The 18,235-nt window shown below is 31.2% G+C and overlaps 2 protein-coding genes across 3 annotated transcripts; one reads left to right on the top strand and one right to left on the bottom strand.

Annotated features, from left to right (window-relative positions):
* The first annotated feature begins 712 nt into the window (after positions 1 to 712).
* On the top strand, positions 713 to 4,814 carry MPK10 (MAP kinase 10). 2 transcript variants are annotated; one of them, XM_088507832.1, is made up of 7 exons: positions 713 to 999; positions 1,240 to 1,545; positions 1,724 to 1,853; positions 2,686 to 2,823; positions 2,938 to 3,270; positions 3,621 to 3,801; positions 4,381 to 4,814. In XM_088507832.1, the coding sequence occupies exons 2-7, from the start codon at positions 1,304 to 1,306 to the stop codon at positions 4,548 to 4,550; spliced, it is 1,194 nt and encodes a 397-aa protein (XP_088363958.1). In that variant the 5' UTR covers positions 713 to 999; positions 1,240 to 1,303; the 3' UTR covers positions 4,551 to 4,814. The 2 variants fall into 2 exon arrangements, with proteins under 2 accessions (XP_088363958.1, XP_016190002.1); XM_016334516.3 differs by having other exon boundaries at positions 844 to 1,053.
* Positions 4,815 to 5,757: 943 nt separating this feature from the next.
* LOC107631167 (stress response protein) lies at positions 5,758 to 8,912 on the bottom strand. The gene is made up of 5 exons (XM_016334517.3): positions 8,586 to 8,912; positions 7,659 to 7,760; positions 6,954 to 7,092; positions 6,805 to 6,851; positions 5,758 to 6,146 (listed from the first exon to the last, which is right to left on the bottom strand). The coding sequence occupies exons 1-5, from the start codon at positions 8,670 to 8,672 to the stop codon at positions 5,934 to 5,936; spliced, it is 588 nt and encodes a 195-aa protein (XP_016190003.1). The 5' UTR covers positions 8,673 to 8,912; the 3' UTR covers positions 5,758 to 5,933.
* Positions 8,913 to 18,235: the final 9,323 nt, after the last annotated feature.

Raw genomic sequence — 18,235 nt, 5'->3', positions numbered from 1 at the left:
ATGAAGTAAATCAAAGCCAATAATATTCTCTTCATGCATTTAAAAAAAAAACAGACATAAACTACATGAAACATTAGATGTCTATTTTTTATTTTTTTTTAAGTTTACTATTTTAGTACAGTATTTTGGATATTAATGGCGTTCAATTATGATTCGTACTTATCTAACTTAAAAGAAAAGAAAAGGAAAAAAAAAAGATACGTATTTACTATGTTAACTACTACAAAGCAATTGTCCTTTTAATGTACTAGGAAGTACAATTTAATACGGTTAGTAAGGTGTCTTTTGGGTAAGCAATAAGATATTTTTTTTAGTAAGCCAGTAAAGTTTAGAATCTGCATATAAATCAAGATAGCCATATTTAGTAGATTTATATTTCGGGTATATTTATCTAATTATCTTATTTGTATTAAATAATATTTTAAAATTTTATTCTATTTTAATAAACCAAATATGCAAGTAGTCACAAAAAAAAAAACCAAATATGCAAGTTCCTGCTCATTTTAGTAAGTCATTAAAGTTTAGAATCTACATATAAATCAAGATAGCCATATTTAGCAGATTTATATTTCCGGCATATTTATCTAATTATCTTATTTGTATTTAATAATATTTTAAAATTTTATTCTAATTTAGTAAACCAAATATACAAGTTCCTGCTCATTTATTACAAACACCATATAAACTTCAGTGGAAAAAAAAATGCTCCTTCAATGTTTTCCTTTTCATTTTGAATGCACATCATAAATATATTAAGCTAAAAATCTATCACAATATTAGTGAAGTGTTACATGGACTAAGCAATGCGTTACAATAAAAAGAAGAACTTTGGGCAGATCACACATAAGAAAAATGACACAGGTTGGCGAAGGTATATGAGAGAGAGAGAGAGAGAGAGAGAGAGAGAGAGAGAGAGAGAGAGAGAGAGAGAGAGAGAGAGAGAGAGAGATAAATCACAGATCTGTTTGACCAAAAACACAAAACAAGACAGAAAATCAGGTTTCTTCTCACACCAAACTCCCAATCTTTATAAGTGCAGTTGCATCATCCTCGGTATATATTCATCAAAATCCAATACATATTAATATTATCATATTCCATTTTTACATTTATTCTTTGTATATACTTAATATATATGTTATACATATATACCAATTCATTTCATAAGGGATATTACCTATTAACCCTTATTTTGGTTTTGTTTTCTGTTGTCTCAAAAAACCAAAACCCCATTTATAGGCATAGCAGAGAAGAAGGAGAAGCTAAATAGAGAGAGAGAAAGAGAAGAGAGAGAAAGACAGGAATGGAAGGAGGAGCTGCCCCACCTGCTGACGCTGTCATGTCCGACGCGGCGCCTCCGCCGCAGGACCATCAACAGCAGCACCAGCAGCCGGCAGCGCCCACGGGTGTGGAGAATATTCCGGCGACGCTGAGCCACGGCGGTAGGTTCATCCAATACAACATATTTGGGAACATATTCGAAGTCACCGCCAAATACAAACCCCCCATTATGCCCATCGGAAAAGGCGCTTATGGCATCGTTTGGTAAGCAAATCCAACCCTTAAAGTTTGCGTTTTTGTGTTGATTTGTTCCTTTCCTTCCATAAAAAATTGGTCTTTCTTATTGGGTTCGGAATGGAAATCGGAAAAATTAAAAATCTGATCTTTTCTTTCCATTTCTGTGTCACGGGGTTTTGTTAATGTGAATGTAATATGTATGTAGTTCCGCTCTAAATTCGGAGACGAATGAGCATGTTGCCATTAAGAAGATTGCCAATGCATTTGACAACAAGATTGACGCCAAGAGGACCCTCCGTGAAATCAAGCTGCTTCGTCACATGGATCATGAAAACGTGAGTGAATGATAGTTTTATTTTTCATCTGTGAATTTACATGAATCCCCTTTATTGTTTGTTGTTTGGTGTGGGTGTGTATGTTTCGGGTTTGAGATTCAGCTGAGATTTGCTTGTCGATTAGATCTTGCTTAATGTGTTCTGGACTTGATGCTTTGAATTTTTCACTTGTTGAAGCTATTCACAGAACAACTTTTCTTACTGGATGTGTAACTAAAGATGAAAGATCCAATTGGTTTATACATCATCATTTTCATTGCTGGTATTTAGATTACTAGTAGTAAAATCATTGATGACCATGTTTTCAAAAATGGCTACTAGTTAGTTATAATAACTCTTAATGGGTAATGGCTACAAGTAAACGACAGAATTTTATCCAAATTGGTTGATTCGGGTTCTTGTTTGATATCCTGTAGTTATCATTGAACAGCTTAGAGTTTTATCCTCAAACACGGTGTCGTTACTTTCCATAACTACCCTGTCTTAATGAATGTACACAAGCGTTTCTCATTTAATTTGTTGCTCGTGCGGCACCAGGTGACAACAATGTGCTTTCTAGATATTCAGTTAAGAATGTCGCATTTACTGCATGATTACCAACATTTGTCGAGTTGTGGTTCCGGTAACAACGAAAGCACGTGTGGTTTAAATCTTGTTTGATTTAAAGCCCTGTTTGAAATAGGTTGTCGTATATATCCGGGAAGGAGGTGTCTGGAAAGGAGGTGGTGAAAGGGGGTGACCAGATAACCTCATGAGTGGAAATTTCACATAATTTTAGAATTAGCATTATGAATATTTCTTTTATTCTTTATGCGTTGCGATTGTTTTTCAGGTGGTTGCAATAAGGGATATAGTGCCACCACCTCAGAGGGAGGCATTCAATGATGTTTACATTGCCTATGAGTTGATGGACACTGATCTTCACCAAATCATTCGCTCGAATCAAGCATTGTCAGAGGAGCACTGTCAGGTACACATTTTAATGCCAAGAGAAAATTGGAATTTCTTTAAATAATATCTCCTTGTTCCCTCTCTCACCTTCATCCTATATCAACTTTCATCACCAAGATTTTCATTTCTGCAGTACTTTCTGTATCAAATCCTCCGTGGTTTGAAGTACATACATTCAGCAAATGTTTTGCATAGGGACTTGAAACCTAGCAACCTTCTCCTGAATGCCAACTGCGACTTAAAAATTTGTGATTTTGGACTGGCCCGTGTCACCTCTGAGACTGATTTCATGACTGAATATGTTGTTACAAGATGGTACCGAGCACCAGAGCTTCTGTTAAACTCTTCCGATTATACCGCAGCAATTGATGTATGGTCTGTTGGTTGTATCTTCATGGAACTGATGGATCGAAAACCATTGTTCCCTGGCAGAGATCACGTGCATCAACTGCGTCTACTTATGGAGGTAACTTATTTATAGGTCTTTGATTTTTGAAGAAGTTAAACATTTAGTGATCTACATTGGTTTTTTAATGGTTGAAATTGAAATGATTAAAACCTTTTAGACTTTTGGTTAACACATTAAACCAAATTGAAATTCGTTGCAGTCATTATGGAGCATATAATTAAGCTAGATTTTATTTTCATAGTAATATGTTTATCGTTGACAATAATCTGACCCCTTGACTGAATCAGTGAATTTGTGCTGGAATCTTTCATTTTTTAAAACTTGTTTGATCTATGCACTTTAAATTTGACAACAGCCTAGATTGATATCAATTAATCAATATAATTGACATGCTTCATACCGTACAGCTCATTGGCACCCCATCAGAAGCTGATTTGGGATTTCTGAATGAAAATGCTAAGAGATACATTAGGCAACTCCCTCTTTACCGACGCCAATCTTTCCAAGAAAAGTTTCCTCAGGTCCATCCTGCTGCCATTGATCTTGTTGAAAAGATGTTGACCTTTGATCCTCGACAAAGGATTACTGGTATGTTTTCATTTCCTTTGGTTTTTGTATACAATGTTGATGCATATCTCTTTAAAATTGTATGCTTTTTGGCGTCAAATGTTCTTATTAAAAGTAACATTGTTTGATCATTTACTACTAGATGTTGCATCATAAGTGCTTTCTTCTTGGTATTGGTAAACTTTCATTGATCTTTGTATCCTTCAGAGTTCAGACAAATGTTTGTATATCATTTCCTCTCATGCACATCTTCTATCAATGTTTACACATCCCAAACCTACAGCTTGGCTTTGACTATGGATTAATTGTGGCATGTTCTGTTTAGATGCTTAGTGAGGCACTGAGGCTCATTTTTGTTTTACCAACTGAAGGTGTTATTTGTTTGTTTAATTTGAAATCAAATTATAAGCTGTTTCCCTCTCCAGAAGATTTGAATGACAAAGTCATTTAAGGAAACCATTATTTAACAACTCAGTTGATGTTCTCCCATGTTGTCTCTCTGTTATGTTAACTTTGTCCTGCGCTCTTAACCCAGTTTCTTTTTATCTTTACCTTACCAAGTGTTGTGCTAGCACTAACTTTTCTTTCTTTGTGTTGCAGTTGAAGATGCACTGGCACACCCGTATCTGACATCGCTGCATGACATAAGTGATGAACCGGTGTGCATGACCCCCTTCAACTTTGATTTTGAGCAGCATGCTTTGACAGAGGAGCAGATGAAAGAACTGATATACAGAGAGGCTCTAGCATTTAACCCTGAATATCAGTAAAGTCAATAGTGATTTGGAGGATATTATCTTTGGGTTTTAAAGAAAATGTGTGGTGACTGTGTCAATAGAGATTTCTGTATATATATTTTAAAATATTTAATCATCTGAAACCAGATGACCTTTGTTGGAGTTAAATTGTTTTGGATTAGAGGCATGATTGGCAGACTGCAACAAACAACAATCATAACAATGTACCTTGTATGGATCATGGATGGCTTATTTTGCTTCATATTATTCTCCAGTTCATTGGCTTCACCCATAAAATCCTTTTACCTTGCTTGTCAAATTTGTGCTCCTGCCGGTTTTGTATTTTGAAGCAGAACAATGTATTTTTGTACTCTTTTCCACTTGATAATTTTTTCAAAGAAGTTTTTTGTTTTTATATCTTGTTTTATTTTTGTAAGAAAATTGCATCAAGGATCAACAAGTCATAATTATTATTTTCTTCATTTTGAACTTATAGGCGCCTTTTGCCATTGTTAGGTTTTTCTTTCAGGATAAAGAAAAAAGGAAAGGAAAAGAGGAGAGCGCACGCTAATAGCAGCTGCTTCCGTTTTAACAGTGGTCGAATTTCTCTATGGATTTTAACTTTTTAAGCTTGACCTTTGGAGTCTTGAGAGACGAGTGAGTTGGGAACCAAAAATCCATTTTTCTAAAAGCGTTTTACTTTATTCTGTTGGGGTCTTTCTTGTTATTCATCTTTCAGCAACATTGTTGACTGATATTCAGCATCATGCCAAGTCTCTTTTCCTTATTTGCTAGAATGATCCCTACAATTTACGGTAACTGATAAAAACGAAGTTTAAAGCTTCTGACTAACCATACTCTTTTTTGTGAAATTCCCAGTTTACCACGAACACACAGAATCTTTTGGTTTCAACTTAGGGAAGAATTCATTAACTCAACAAAGTTCATTCAACCTTGCTTGAATATATGTTGAATTATAAAATACACATTAGAATTTATAAAACAAAACATATATTTTATACATAAATATATAATAACTAATTTTTAGTATACAATAGCATTTTTTTAAGTTAATTAATTTTGTAACAAAATCCTACCATATTTAAAAAGGTCATTTTCTTCCGGGGGGTAAAAAAAAACGAAAGATCTCCCCTTATCACTTTGTCTTCATTAAGGATGCTCCTAATAGATCAGAAGATTTTCAATGTCTGGTCGTTGATACTCAATGGTCACTCCAATCTCACAGGTTAACCCAAGACAATAAAATAATCTCTCTGAAAGAGAATACATAATATGACATGCAATTACAAATCTGTAGAGAAAGAATACGTTGATCATGAAAGCAGCAGACCAGAATTTACTATTTGCATAGAACAATTTTTATGATACACAACCAAGTATTGAATAAATCACCTATCAACTCTTGACATTCCCAAAAAATTTTGAAAGGCGAACTGGGCCACCATCTTCATCATCAGTTCCAGAATCCTTTGTTCTTGACTTTGCCTTCTTTTCCTTCTTTGATCTCTTGGACCTGGACTTGGATCTTCTTGACCCTCTTTCTTCATCGCTACTGGAAGAATATGAGGAGGAGGATGAAGAGGAGCTAGATGAAGATCTTCTTGAATGCTACAATAGTAGTTACAATGAGAAACCATAGAAAATATACAATAACAAAAGTAAACAGATATATAACCTATTCAAAATTAACATTCGTTTTGCAAAATCTAACAATAAAAACCTACGAGATAAATAATCAATCACTTCAGTCAGAAAAGCACTTTCATACCTTAAAACAAAGCCATTGATGTAAAGCAAATGATAGTACAAGACTACAAGTACATTATATATGATTATCCGTTTCATTAACAGAAACTTATTCTTTTTAAAAAAATAAATGATTGCCGAGAGATAATGAACTTTAAATCCATTCAAACATTTTCTCAGTTATCTCGAGGGAAAAGGAAGCAGCAACGTAACATCAATTTATTTCGAACAAAGTGAAGTTCAAAACAGAGATACACATGCAAGGCTTCACCAAATTTTCAACATGCCTGTTGTGCCAATAATTAAACACACACTATAACTGGTCCAATATCAACATTACTGAAAACTAAGAGGAAAGAGATAGCCACTACTTAGCAGTGCTACGAAATTTGAAGGGATAGTAGCATACTAACATTACTATTCGAATTGAAAACAAAATCATCAATTTTAGCATAAAAACCGAGTTCTTCTCTGGGAAAAGTAAATTTCAGAACTGGACGTTTTAGAAATCAAAAAGCACCTTTCGCTTTCTGCTGCTGTGCTTCTTTGAAATTTTGTCCTTCTTAACTGCATGGGAGAACATGCAACAGTTTTAGAAGTTGGGAGTGGGGAAAAGAAATACAAGAAACACATGCCAGTCACCATGTTCTGCAACCTCACCACACATACCTTTGAGTTTGGACTTACTACCAGAATGGTTCCTTCCTTGCGAAAGTTTGCGGGCCCTTTCAGCATCTAGTTGAGCTCTGTACTCTCTCATCATCCTATCTGCATCTGCTTCCAACTCCCCTTTTCTCATTTCTTCTTCCTATTAAATTAAATTCTAATAAAATCAAATGTATTACACATTAAAGAAACACAAGATAATTAATGGAGTGATTGCCCTGGGAAATTGACACAAGCTAGTATAAGCTAGTATGCTAGAAACAAACTTGCAAATCCAGAAGAGCTCCCCGGGGAACAAGCAACAGTCACAAACAAAACTATTGGTCAGGGTCAGAAATACCGTATAAAAGCAAGTGAAAACTTTGCCTATGACCCCCTCAAATCAGTTAGTAGGCCAGAGAAGTAATTCACCTTTACCTGCCCCACAGGTTTCCTCAGTTCAACTTTCTAGTGGCCAGATACAATCTTATTACAGTCCCATGCTTATTATCACAGTCCTCACCACTGACACGGATTCGAAACGGTAAAAGAGTTATAGCATATGCAGCTCAAAGACTGATTAGCATAGAAAATTCATGGGCCTATTTTCAACTAACACTGGTGAAAAAAAGTAAAGTAGGTAGCCTCAATCCCCAGAAACAAATGAGATTTATACTTCCTTTATAAGATCAAATAATAACGGTGCTGTAAAGGTGCTGGAATGATTACCTTCTGTTTCTTTTTGAACTCCTCCCAGGTAATTGTGTGAGAAGTGTTAAGGCTAGCCAAACGAGCAGCATGCCACTCTGGTGAATGAAATGAACCATCCACCTGCGACTGTCCTCATCAATAAAGGTCCACGAGAAAAACAGAGATCTAACATTCAAGTATTACAAAGCATAAAAACCCATAATACACAAAAAGATAAAAAACTGAGAGCCAAGGGAAGAAGCATTCCTTTCAACAAAATTTCTAATGCAGTGTTATTAAATTGAAAGTTACTAGGAAAAAATAAAAAATCCAGGGTACTATTGTGTGATTCTTGCTAATATTAGGTATCCATGTGTACTTAGGACACATATGCATTAACTGTCAATTCTTTATTCCTTAGTTCTGAAAAGGTTTAGTTTGTCCATGTCAACATTGATGACCCTGCTGTTCCAATGTAGTAGAGTTCAGCTATATTTTATCAAGTTGTCCATTGAGTAAATTCACAAGGTAAAATTGTTGATGGGTGATCATGTTATTAGCATCTTTAATACAACTTATAATGAATTTACCGTTAAACTGATGGCACTAATGACCAGTTTGGCGGCCTCCCGAAGTAACTAAATCCCAAAATGAAATTTTCACGAAAAATCACACCTATTATTTATTTTTTCCCTAATTATAAGACCATACCAAACTCAGTCTAGAGAGTGTAGAACCAAGCATAAACTATGAAGGTCAAAATTACTCAATGTCTTGAATAAGGAAAAGGATTTTGTTAGGGAATACACCAAAAACAATCAGAAAAGTATATAGTAAATAAAAGGAACAAAGCACAAGCTGATTTTTTTTTTTTTTTAAATAGAACCCTAAATCCACAAAAAAGCAAGATTAGGTTAAATGGAATGAGAAAAATTAAATAGATGGGTGGTATGGAAGGGTACAAACCATGCCGTCTTCAATCTCGTCGGGGCCGGCGGAGGCGCCGCCGAGCCTGGCCCTCTGCATAGCTTTGTAGGCTTGATTCTTCCCCATTGTTTTCCCTTTAGATTTCTGTTGTTGTTACTACTGTTTCTGTTGTCTGATCATGTGATGTGCGTTGCTTGTCACTTCCAAACCGATTCCGATTCCAGCAGCAACAACAAATAGGGATTCGATTCGATTCAATTTGATTTGAATCGACACAGTTTCTTCTTCCTTCCCAATCTGAATGGCTTGCAAATTGCAACGCAGCTAAGCTGGCTTTTGTTTTGTTCCTTTTCTCGTTTGTCCTTCTCCATCTCCAGATTCACATAATCACATTACCCACATGATCGGGTCGGATTCTCACATATTCGTCAGATCCGGCCCAATGATTTTATGGGCCTAAGTATACCTCGAAGCCCAATAGGCTTCTTCAACTGCTACCTTTTTCTCAGACCAAAAATTAACCTAAATATTCCACCAAAATCATTAAGGAAAAAAAATGAAATCTCATGACATGAGTATTGTGTGTAAAGTTTTCAAATTTCCATGAGAAATAAAAGAAAAATCTACATATTATATATTTATATATGTTGATGTTAAATGAGAATCAGAGGCCCAACAAAAAGAAGACAGAAGTGGGGTTTACTTGTGTTATAGTGGTGGGGGCATTGGTGATTAATATGAAATGATAGTTTTGTCTCCATTTTACCCCCCAATAGTAACACCACGTGAAGCACCTATAAATAAATAAATAATTATTGTACCAAACTATAGTATGTATGATGATAGGCGTCAAGCTATTGTATGTCAATTTCTCCCTTCCTTACAAAGTAAATGCTCAAAAAATTACTAGTTTATATTTCACTCATGAGTTAAATTGCATGGAATATTCTATTTCTAAATGACTGTAAGAAAGGGATATTTTGCAAATGAAAAGAGAAAGTAACATCTAGTTATTAGACAGAAAAAATGATATTAGATAAGTCCAAAAATAAATAATAGTAATATTATATAAATTCTGGAGGAAACTCTGGGCTACGTACAGAGCTGAGCGCTCTCAACGACAAGGACCGAACTGAACACGAGAAATAATTTCTGCTCAATATTTCCTCAATTCGATGCATGAAAATAGAGTTTCTCTCATGCACGAAAACGACACTTTCAATATCCACGTCATTATATACATATGTCGTACTATATTTATATTTAATGTTATACAAGTGAAGGCTTTTATTTAATGCTATATAATGTATTATATGTTAGTTTGGTATATCGATCTTACTTTTAAGAATTACTTTCCAGTTTCTATAACTATGATATCGTAGTTTTCTACTAAAATAGTTACAATCAGGAGAAGGTAATAACTAACAATTATGAAGGACTAAAATAGTTTTTTTATTGAAAGTGCATTCTCTTAAATTTTTTTTCTTTTTACTTTAAAGTGTAAAATATGTTTTTTTATTATACATTTCATTTCATAAATAGAACGAAACAATTTAGAGTTAAAAAATATACTTTATACTCTTAATAAAAAAAATCGACAAAACCCATTTCTTTTTCTATTCAGATAGTTACAACCATGACATGAGTGTGATGGTTAACTAGATTAATAAGGAATAAATAATAAGAACATTTGAATGCCTTTATTTTTTCTCACAGAATAATGTTTGAAGCATAGTTCTTATTCTTACATTATGAAAATATTTAGGGTATTATTTATATTTGTTATATTTTTATTATTTAATTTTACTATGTGTTCGTCAGTTCGTGACTATTATTCTTTTTCCTTTGTATTGTATAAAATATAAACTTATATCCTAATTCTAACGCGTAAACTGATGCGATAAAAGTATTGCCATTTTTTCGCCGACCAGGTTTAAAGTTTAAGAATAATTGTGACCGAAATCAGTGACTTTGTGTGTTTGGATTATCGTTGGCAAACTGGAGTTTGTATAAAATTGATTTTATAAATTTGATTTTGATAAAAAATAAGTTTGTATTAAAGTGATTTATGTTTGGTAATTTTTATATCAAAATTGATTATAGTAAAATAAATGTTGTTTGGCTTATACCATTTAAAATTACTTTTAGATAAAAAATTACTAAAATAGACATCAATTTAAATAATTTTTTTATATTATCCTATCATTTTAATTTAAATATTTAAATAGATTTTATTAGTTAATTTTATAATAAAATTAATCTTTACTTACTAAAATAAAATAACATATAAAAATAGATAAAATATATTTTTAAATAAAAATAAAAAATATAAATTATATATATATATATATACAACAACAACAACAACAAAGTCTTGTCCCACTAAGCGGGGTCGGCTACATGAATCAAACGACACCATTGTGCTCTGTCATGTATCATGTCTACAGCGAGACCGTTTACATGTAAATCTCGTTTGACCACCTCATAGATGGTCTTCTTAGGTCTTCCTCTGCCTTTCGCCCCTTGTCAATTTACCATCTCATCCACCCTCCTGACTGGATGTTCTATCGATCTTCTTCTCACATTTCCAAACCACCTGAGACACGATTCAACCATCTTTTCCACAATGGGTGCTACTCCAACTCTCTCCCTTATATCTTCGTTCCTTATTTTATCCAATCGCGTATGATCACTCATCCATCTAAACATCTTCATCTCTGCCACACTCAACTTATGTTCATGCTCCCCTTTAGCCACCCAACACTCCGTACCATAAAGCATAGCCGGTCTTATAGCGGTGAGATAGAATTTACCTTTAAGTTTTAAAGGCACTTTTTTGTCAATTATAAAACTAGATGCACTCCGCCATTTTGACCAACCTGCTTGGATCCTATGATTTACATCCTGTTCAATCTCTCCATTATCATGTATCATGCACCCAAAATACTTAAAACTTTTAACTTTCCGTAGGCTGTTTTCTCCAATCTTCACCTCTATATTAGGATTTTCCCTTCTCAGACTGAACTTACATTCCATATATTCCGTCTTGCTACGGCTTATGCGCAGACCATACACTTTTAGAGCTTCTCTCCATAACTCTAACTTTTTATTTAGGTCTTCCCTTGACTCTCCCATAAGGACGATATCATCGGCAAAAAGCATGCACCATGGCACAGGCTCTTGGATGTGCTCTATGAGTACTTCCAAGACTAATGTGAAAAGGTATGGACTTAAGGATGATCCCTAGTGTAATCCTATACCAATAGGAAATTCCTCTGTCACACCACCTTAAGTCTTCACACTAGTTGTGGCCCCATCATACATGTCTTTAATTGCACAAATATATGCGATCCTTACTCTCCTCTTTTCTAAAACCTTCCATAAGACCTCCCTTGGTACTCTATCATACGCTTTTTCCAAATCAATAAACAACATATGTAGATCCCTTTTATTACTACGATACCTCTCCATCATCCTTCTTAAAAGGTATATCGCTTCAGTGGTAGATCTCTGCTTGGCATAAATCCAAATTGGTTCTCTATTACTTGTGTATCTTTTCTCAACCTCCGTTCTATCACCCTTTCCCATAATTTTCATGGTATGACTCATAAGCTTGATCCCTCTATAATTTCCACAACTTTGTATATCTCCCTTATTCTTGTAGATAGGTACCAAGGTGCTCTTTCTCCACTCATCAGGCATCTTCTTTGAATTTAAAATCTCATTAAAAAGCTTGGTTAACCAGTTGATGCCTTTTTCTCCAAGACCCTTCCAAACCTCAATCGGGATATTATCAGGTCCTACTGCCCTGCCATTTTTCATCTGCTTTAGAGCCTTTTTTACCTCGAAGTATCGGATCCTCCGATAGTAGTCAAAGTTTTGATCTTCTTCCCTTGTGCATAACCGACCAAGGCTTGGAAGAGTCTTCTGTCCCTCATTAAATAACTCGTAGAAGTAGCTCTTCCACCTTTCATTAATCTTCTCCTCTTGAGCCAACACCTCTCCATCCTTATCCTTTATGCACTTAACTTGATCCAAATCTCTCGTTATTCTTTCACGACTCTTTGCGATTCTATATATACCTTTTTCTCCTTCTTTTGTGCCCAAAGACTGGTAGAGACCCTCATATGTTCTTGTTCTTGCTTCACTTACAGCCACTTTTGTCTCTTTCTTAGTCGCCTTATATTTTTTCCAGTTATCTGCGTTGCGGCATAGAGACCACTTTTTAAAGCACTTCCTTTTTATCTTTATCTTATCTTGTACACTTGCATTCCACCACCAAGACTCCTTGTCTCTTGGTCCTATTCCTTTAGATTCACCAAAGCTTTCTTTTGATGTTCTTCTAATAACTTATGCCATTTCCCTCCACATCTCTTCCGCGCTTCCATTCCCATCCCACTTTGCCTCTTCTCCTACCTGTCTTAGGAAGCTTCTTTGTTCCTCACATTTCATCTGCCACTACCTCGTCCTTGGGTTCTTCGTATGATGTCTTTTCCTCAATTTTTGCTCAACGCAGAAATTCATGACGAGCACTTTATGTTATGTTGTCAAACTCTCTCTCGGGATAATTTTACAATTAATCAAATATATTACATTTTTTAAGTATTAACATAAGAATGTTATTTTAGTATTTTTTTACATCGTACTCTTATTTTAGGACTCAATAATCTTATTCTTAATATTAATTTAGAATCCAATGTTTATAATTTTATTATTATCTATGATTAATTTTTTATTTAATTTATTTTTTTAATGGAATCATAATCTATATTATAAAAAATTACATTAAAACATAGTATACGAGAATTACAATTATAAAAGAGAGTACTAAAAATAATAAAAAAATTAAATATTTATTTTGTAATAATTGAAATAAATCTAAAAGTTCTTGATGATCTTTTTATATAGTATATTTTTAGTATTTTTAGTACTCTTTTTTAGTATGCTATAATTTTTTACTATTATTAGTATTTACAGTTAATTTTTTGTTTAATTTACTTTACCTAATAGAATCAAAAAATTATATTATAAAAAGATAATAACAAACATAATACACAAAAATCACAATTATAAAAGTGTATAAGGTCAAACAAACAGTTGAAAAAATAAAAAAATAAATAATAAAAAAATAGAGCTCATATAAATAGAAATAACAAGAATTTTATAAATAATACAATAACATACATAAAGGATAAAGTTGGTAAAAGGTAAATAAATGGTTAGTATCTATGGCTAAAAGTCCGTTAGAAAAACGCAGAAACTACAAATAGTTGCTTCTTGTAAACGTGATTTTGGTAGCAAAATCACTTATACTTTCATGAGAAAAAAATTTGCCAAATCAAAAGTTGAAACTTTCGAAAAATCTAAACGTGCTTCTTCACCTCCAACGAATTTTCTAAACACACCCTAAATGATTGTCATTAATTAACCAAATAGAGCCAATAGAAACCTTCATTTCAAAAAATGTGCAAATCCAGAAGCAACATATTGCTATACTTGGATGATGGGTCAGTAAAGTTCATTTTAAATTAAACAAATATCAAACATGCCAATGTCCAATCTCTGAGACTCTGTTACAATCACAAGTGGGATTTTTTTAATAAATAAACAAATTAAATATTTTATTTATCAATATATACCATTTGAGGAGTATTTATATTTTTAAATCATATTACATATTTTATTTATGGTATAAATGAGTATAATATACATATTTTTATTTACATTATAAATAAAAGTTATATTTTTTAAAACGGTATTTGGGGTGCAAATGATATATATTTAAAATTTTGAGGGACCATATTTATAAGCGAGATATCGGTATTTATAAATATAAAAATATAATTCCCTCAAAATAATAAAAAAATATTTATAGTATAACTTGAATCAAATAATAAAATGATATACTGTAAAGAATAAATTTAAAAGGAGACAAGTAGTGACTTTCATCTCATAACAAATTTTAAACTCATATATTAATATAAAAGATACATTGTATAGAATAAAGCTTAATAATGTAGTGATAGTAAAAAAAATGATATTTTTTATATATTAAAATTTAAATTTTTCTATATATATTTATATTATTTGTATTTTTTATTTAATTTAAAATTTTTTACATTTTTTAAAATTAATTTTAATATTTATAATCATATAAAAAGTACTTTAATATTATTTATAATAATGTTATTTTTTTCTAATTTTATTTAGTTATTTTTTTATTATTTTTCTATTAATTTTTACCCCTATTATTATATAAAAATATTTTAATATATTTTAAATTCATATAACAAAATTATTAGCGCAATTAATTTATGTTATTTTGTGTCATATTTTTCAATTATATAAAACATAAAAATATAACTCATTGTTACATGAATATTTAATAAATAAATAAATTAATAAAATTAATTAATTAATAAAATATTTTAAAATAAATAATTTTATATTTTATTAAATTTAAAATTATAAAAAAATTACAAAAACTGAGATAATTTTTTTATTTGACAAGTATTTATTAATTTTTTTAATTAAAAAATTAATTATAATTATATTTATTATCAAATATATGATATTATATTTGATTATATAATATTTTAATTTTAAATTATTTTATTTTTAGATTTTTGGATCTATTTTTGACGGTACTATTTAAATTTTGGATTCATTCTTGACTGTACTATTTAAATCAAACTGAATAGATTTTCGTAGAATTGGTATTATTTATTATTATTATTTAAATAGTATTTATTTATTTTTTATTTATTAATTTAATTAAATTTTATTTAAAAATATCAATTTAAATTTATTTTTAAATTTAGTCTAATTTAATTTATTCTGATTGGATGAATCTATTCAAATTTAAAATTTATAGGAAAGAAGAGATTATAATACAGCTTGTAGTTATTTGAATTGTTGTTATTTTCTAAAAGCTAGTTAATTTTTTCGTAAACAACCACATACAATATCTTATCCAATACACGAATCACGAGAGATCAATTATCCAAGCTTCTTAACCCTCTCATGGAACCTAAACGTGAAAAATCTCTTTTCTTTTTTTTTTTTTAAAGAGACATTTGTTTAATTTAAATTGATCCAATTCAATTTATAATTAATCTAAATTATAATAAATTATATCAATTTTTTAACAGATCTAAATTATAAAAAGATGTAATGTAAAATAGGTTATTTAATATTTTTTATTATTTTTGAAATATTATATTTTTATATTAAAAAAAATCCATCACAATTCACAAGTGCTATATTTGGCTAACGGATTCCTGACGTAGCATCTTGACCATAATTTGTAGTCTATAAAATTTCATGTGGTGACATATATACAGCGACACAAATAGCAATAGAGGGTGCAAGTAGGATCAAGTCACAAGACCCTGCATTTCCATTAATTAATTATGATGGACGAAGTTCTCAATGCTGAGCAAGATAAACACACCCTATATATGTTTAGGTTTTCGGAAAAAGTAGATAGTATTTATCAATAGGTGAATGCTATCATATCTAAAAGGTGGTGTTTATTTACTAAAAATAATTAAAAGTTATTATTTAATTTAAAAGATATAAAAATAAATAATTTTTAAAAAATCAAAATTTACTACAAAAAAATAAATTAAGTAAAATTTAGACAAAAATTTATAAACACCATAAAATTAGCCATTATCAATTTTGCTCTACAACATTTAATTCCGTAAATTATATTATAATCTTGATTCACTGTTTTGTCAATTTTTAATAGAATTATTCTAAGTATTATATTATATTATCCTTTATCCCGTCAGATGTTAAGTACCAGGCATGTAAAAAAACAAATTGACCATTACACAAATTACAATTAATTTGATCCTCTAAAATATTTATTATCTGACAAATTAGTTCTAAAATTATTCATTATAAAATGCATTACTCTTCAAAAATATTTATTATCAAAAGGCCCAATATATTTATTGATAATAAATATTTTTAGGGACTGATTAATCTTATAATAAATAATTTTAAAAATTAATTTGTCTAACAAAAAATATTTTAAAGATTAAATTAATGGTAATAATTTGTTCAGAAATTAATTTGTCTTATTTATAGCGTGGCACTTAATATGTAACTTAACATGAAATGTAACACAATTTCGTTAGAAATTTGACGAAACGAAATAGACCAAGAACTAATATGAGAATTAAATATTAGAGACTAACAAATTAATTAATTTTAGTTACAAACTAAAATGTCTAGTCCAAAATTTTTTTTGAACTAAAATAAATAAATACTAGAAAAAAATAAAATAAAACAAAACGATATACACCCAAAAGAAAAATAACCATGGAGTTATTAAAAACACAGTGACAATTACTCGCTGAGGGAGATGATTAAGTGTTCAAATGTAGGAGTACTTCCCTTTCTCCAATTCAACGTGTCCAGCTAGTCCTATGATAACTTGGACAAAATTAATGATGACTAGTAATTTCATTCACTTATGCGGTTTGTTTTGTGATTTCATTGTTAATCTCCGTGATTGTCTTTTAACTTATTGAATGATTGATATTCTGCTAGTTAATATAACAAATATTGTGCTAGTTCTTAAAAAGATATATTAGTACATCAAATAGTTTTGTCACTATAATAACAATATCCTTGTTATCAATTTAGTTATATATTTTAATAATTTTTTTAATTAAAAAAATTACACAAAAAATGTGAATAAATTGTTAGAGATACTAATATTAAAACGATATAAAAATTTTCGTGTACGAAATTAGATACTTATACATAATAACAGTAGGTTATTATTTTGATCCAAGTGTAAAGAGTAGCTAACACCTTGTCTTCCGTTGTAAAACCTTGAGGACCATATACATGAAATTGAAACTCTTATTGTTTTGATTTCAATTTGATTCGAATGAAAGTGGTGGCACCTAGCTAGCAGCAGCACCAACGATAATAAAGGGTGGTGGGGCCTTAGGAGGAAAAATAATAATTCATGCCTTCATCATGAGGGGAATACAATTATTTTTACTTAGTTTCATGGTTTGTATTGATTGAATCAACAAAATGATTGAGAATCCAACTTCAATAATGTCGGATGCACAAAGCTGGGAACAGTCGTAGTAGACGAACGAATTGAAGTAGACTAGATAGCCACGAAACAAAAAGGATTTTACCAAAAAAGAAAAGGAAAAAAAAAAAGAGAGAAAAAGTTTGATCAAAAAGTTTAGGTTGGGATTTCATTCATTCTTTGTTGTCATGGTATACAATATAAGTGCAGAAAGTGGAGCATATGCTTGAAGGGGAAATCGGGCACATGATCCCCTCTATAACTATAAAGGCCTTATGTATGAATAATTATATTCAAACCTATATAACTGAAAGACAAAGTAGTGATTAATTATTACTGTAAAAGAGATTTAGCACATATATAATACGTGACATTATCAAAGATTATTAAATATGATTGCATGCTATCAGATTTGTCAACATCTGGCGGCATGTTTTGGCATTGCCTTGAGCAGTGATCACCTGGGTGGCACCTGCATTACTTAGCACGTACTAACATTTACTTGAGGTTGAGATTTGAGGTTAACTGCTCTGATAAGTGTGTCAAAGTTACGTGTATACAATTGGATTAGAACAAGATTTTTTTTAAAAAAAAAATTATGGGTAAGTTTTACAAATAATATTCC

This window comes from Arachis ipaensis, chromosome B3 (genome assembly GCF_059453495.1).
Source record: "Arachis ipaensis isolate K30076 ecotype BB chromosome B3, ASM5945349v1, whole genome shotgun sequence".
In the NCBI taxonomy this organism is placed as follows: Eukaryota; Viridiplantae; Streptophyta; class Magnoliopsida; order Fabales; family Fabaceae; genus Arachis; species Arachis ipaensis.
The sequence above is the reverse complement of the archived record's forward strand: the minus strand, read 5'-3'. Positions and strand labels throughout refer to the sequence as shown.

Coding starts and splice junctions, on each gene's coding strand:
- MPK10 (XM_088507832.1), top strand. CDS start 1,304: ATGGAAGGAGGAGCTGCCCCACCTGCTGACGCTGTCATGTCCGACGCG. Junction 1,546..1,723: donor GGCGCTTATGGCATCGTTTG/GTAAGCAAATCC, acceptor ATATGTATGTAG/TTCCGCTCTAAATTCGGAGA. Junction 1,854..2,685: donor GTCACATGGATCATGAAAAC/GTGAGTGAATGA, acceptor ATTGTTTTTCAG/GTGGTTGCAATAAGGGATAT.
- LOC107631167 (XM_016334517.3), bottom strand. CDS start 8,672: ATGGGGAAGAATCAAGCCTACAAAGCTATGCAGAGGGCCAGGCTCGGC. Junction 7,093..7,658: donor AGTTCAAAAAGAAACAGAAG/GTAATCATTCCA, acceptor TTAATTTAATAG/GAAGAAGAAATGAGAAAAGG. Junction 6,852..6,953: donor TAGTAAGTCCAAACTCAAAG/GTATGTGTGGTG, acceptor TCTCCCATGCAG/TTAAGAAGGACAAAATTTCA.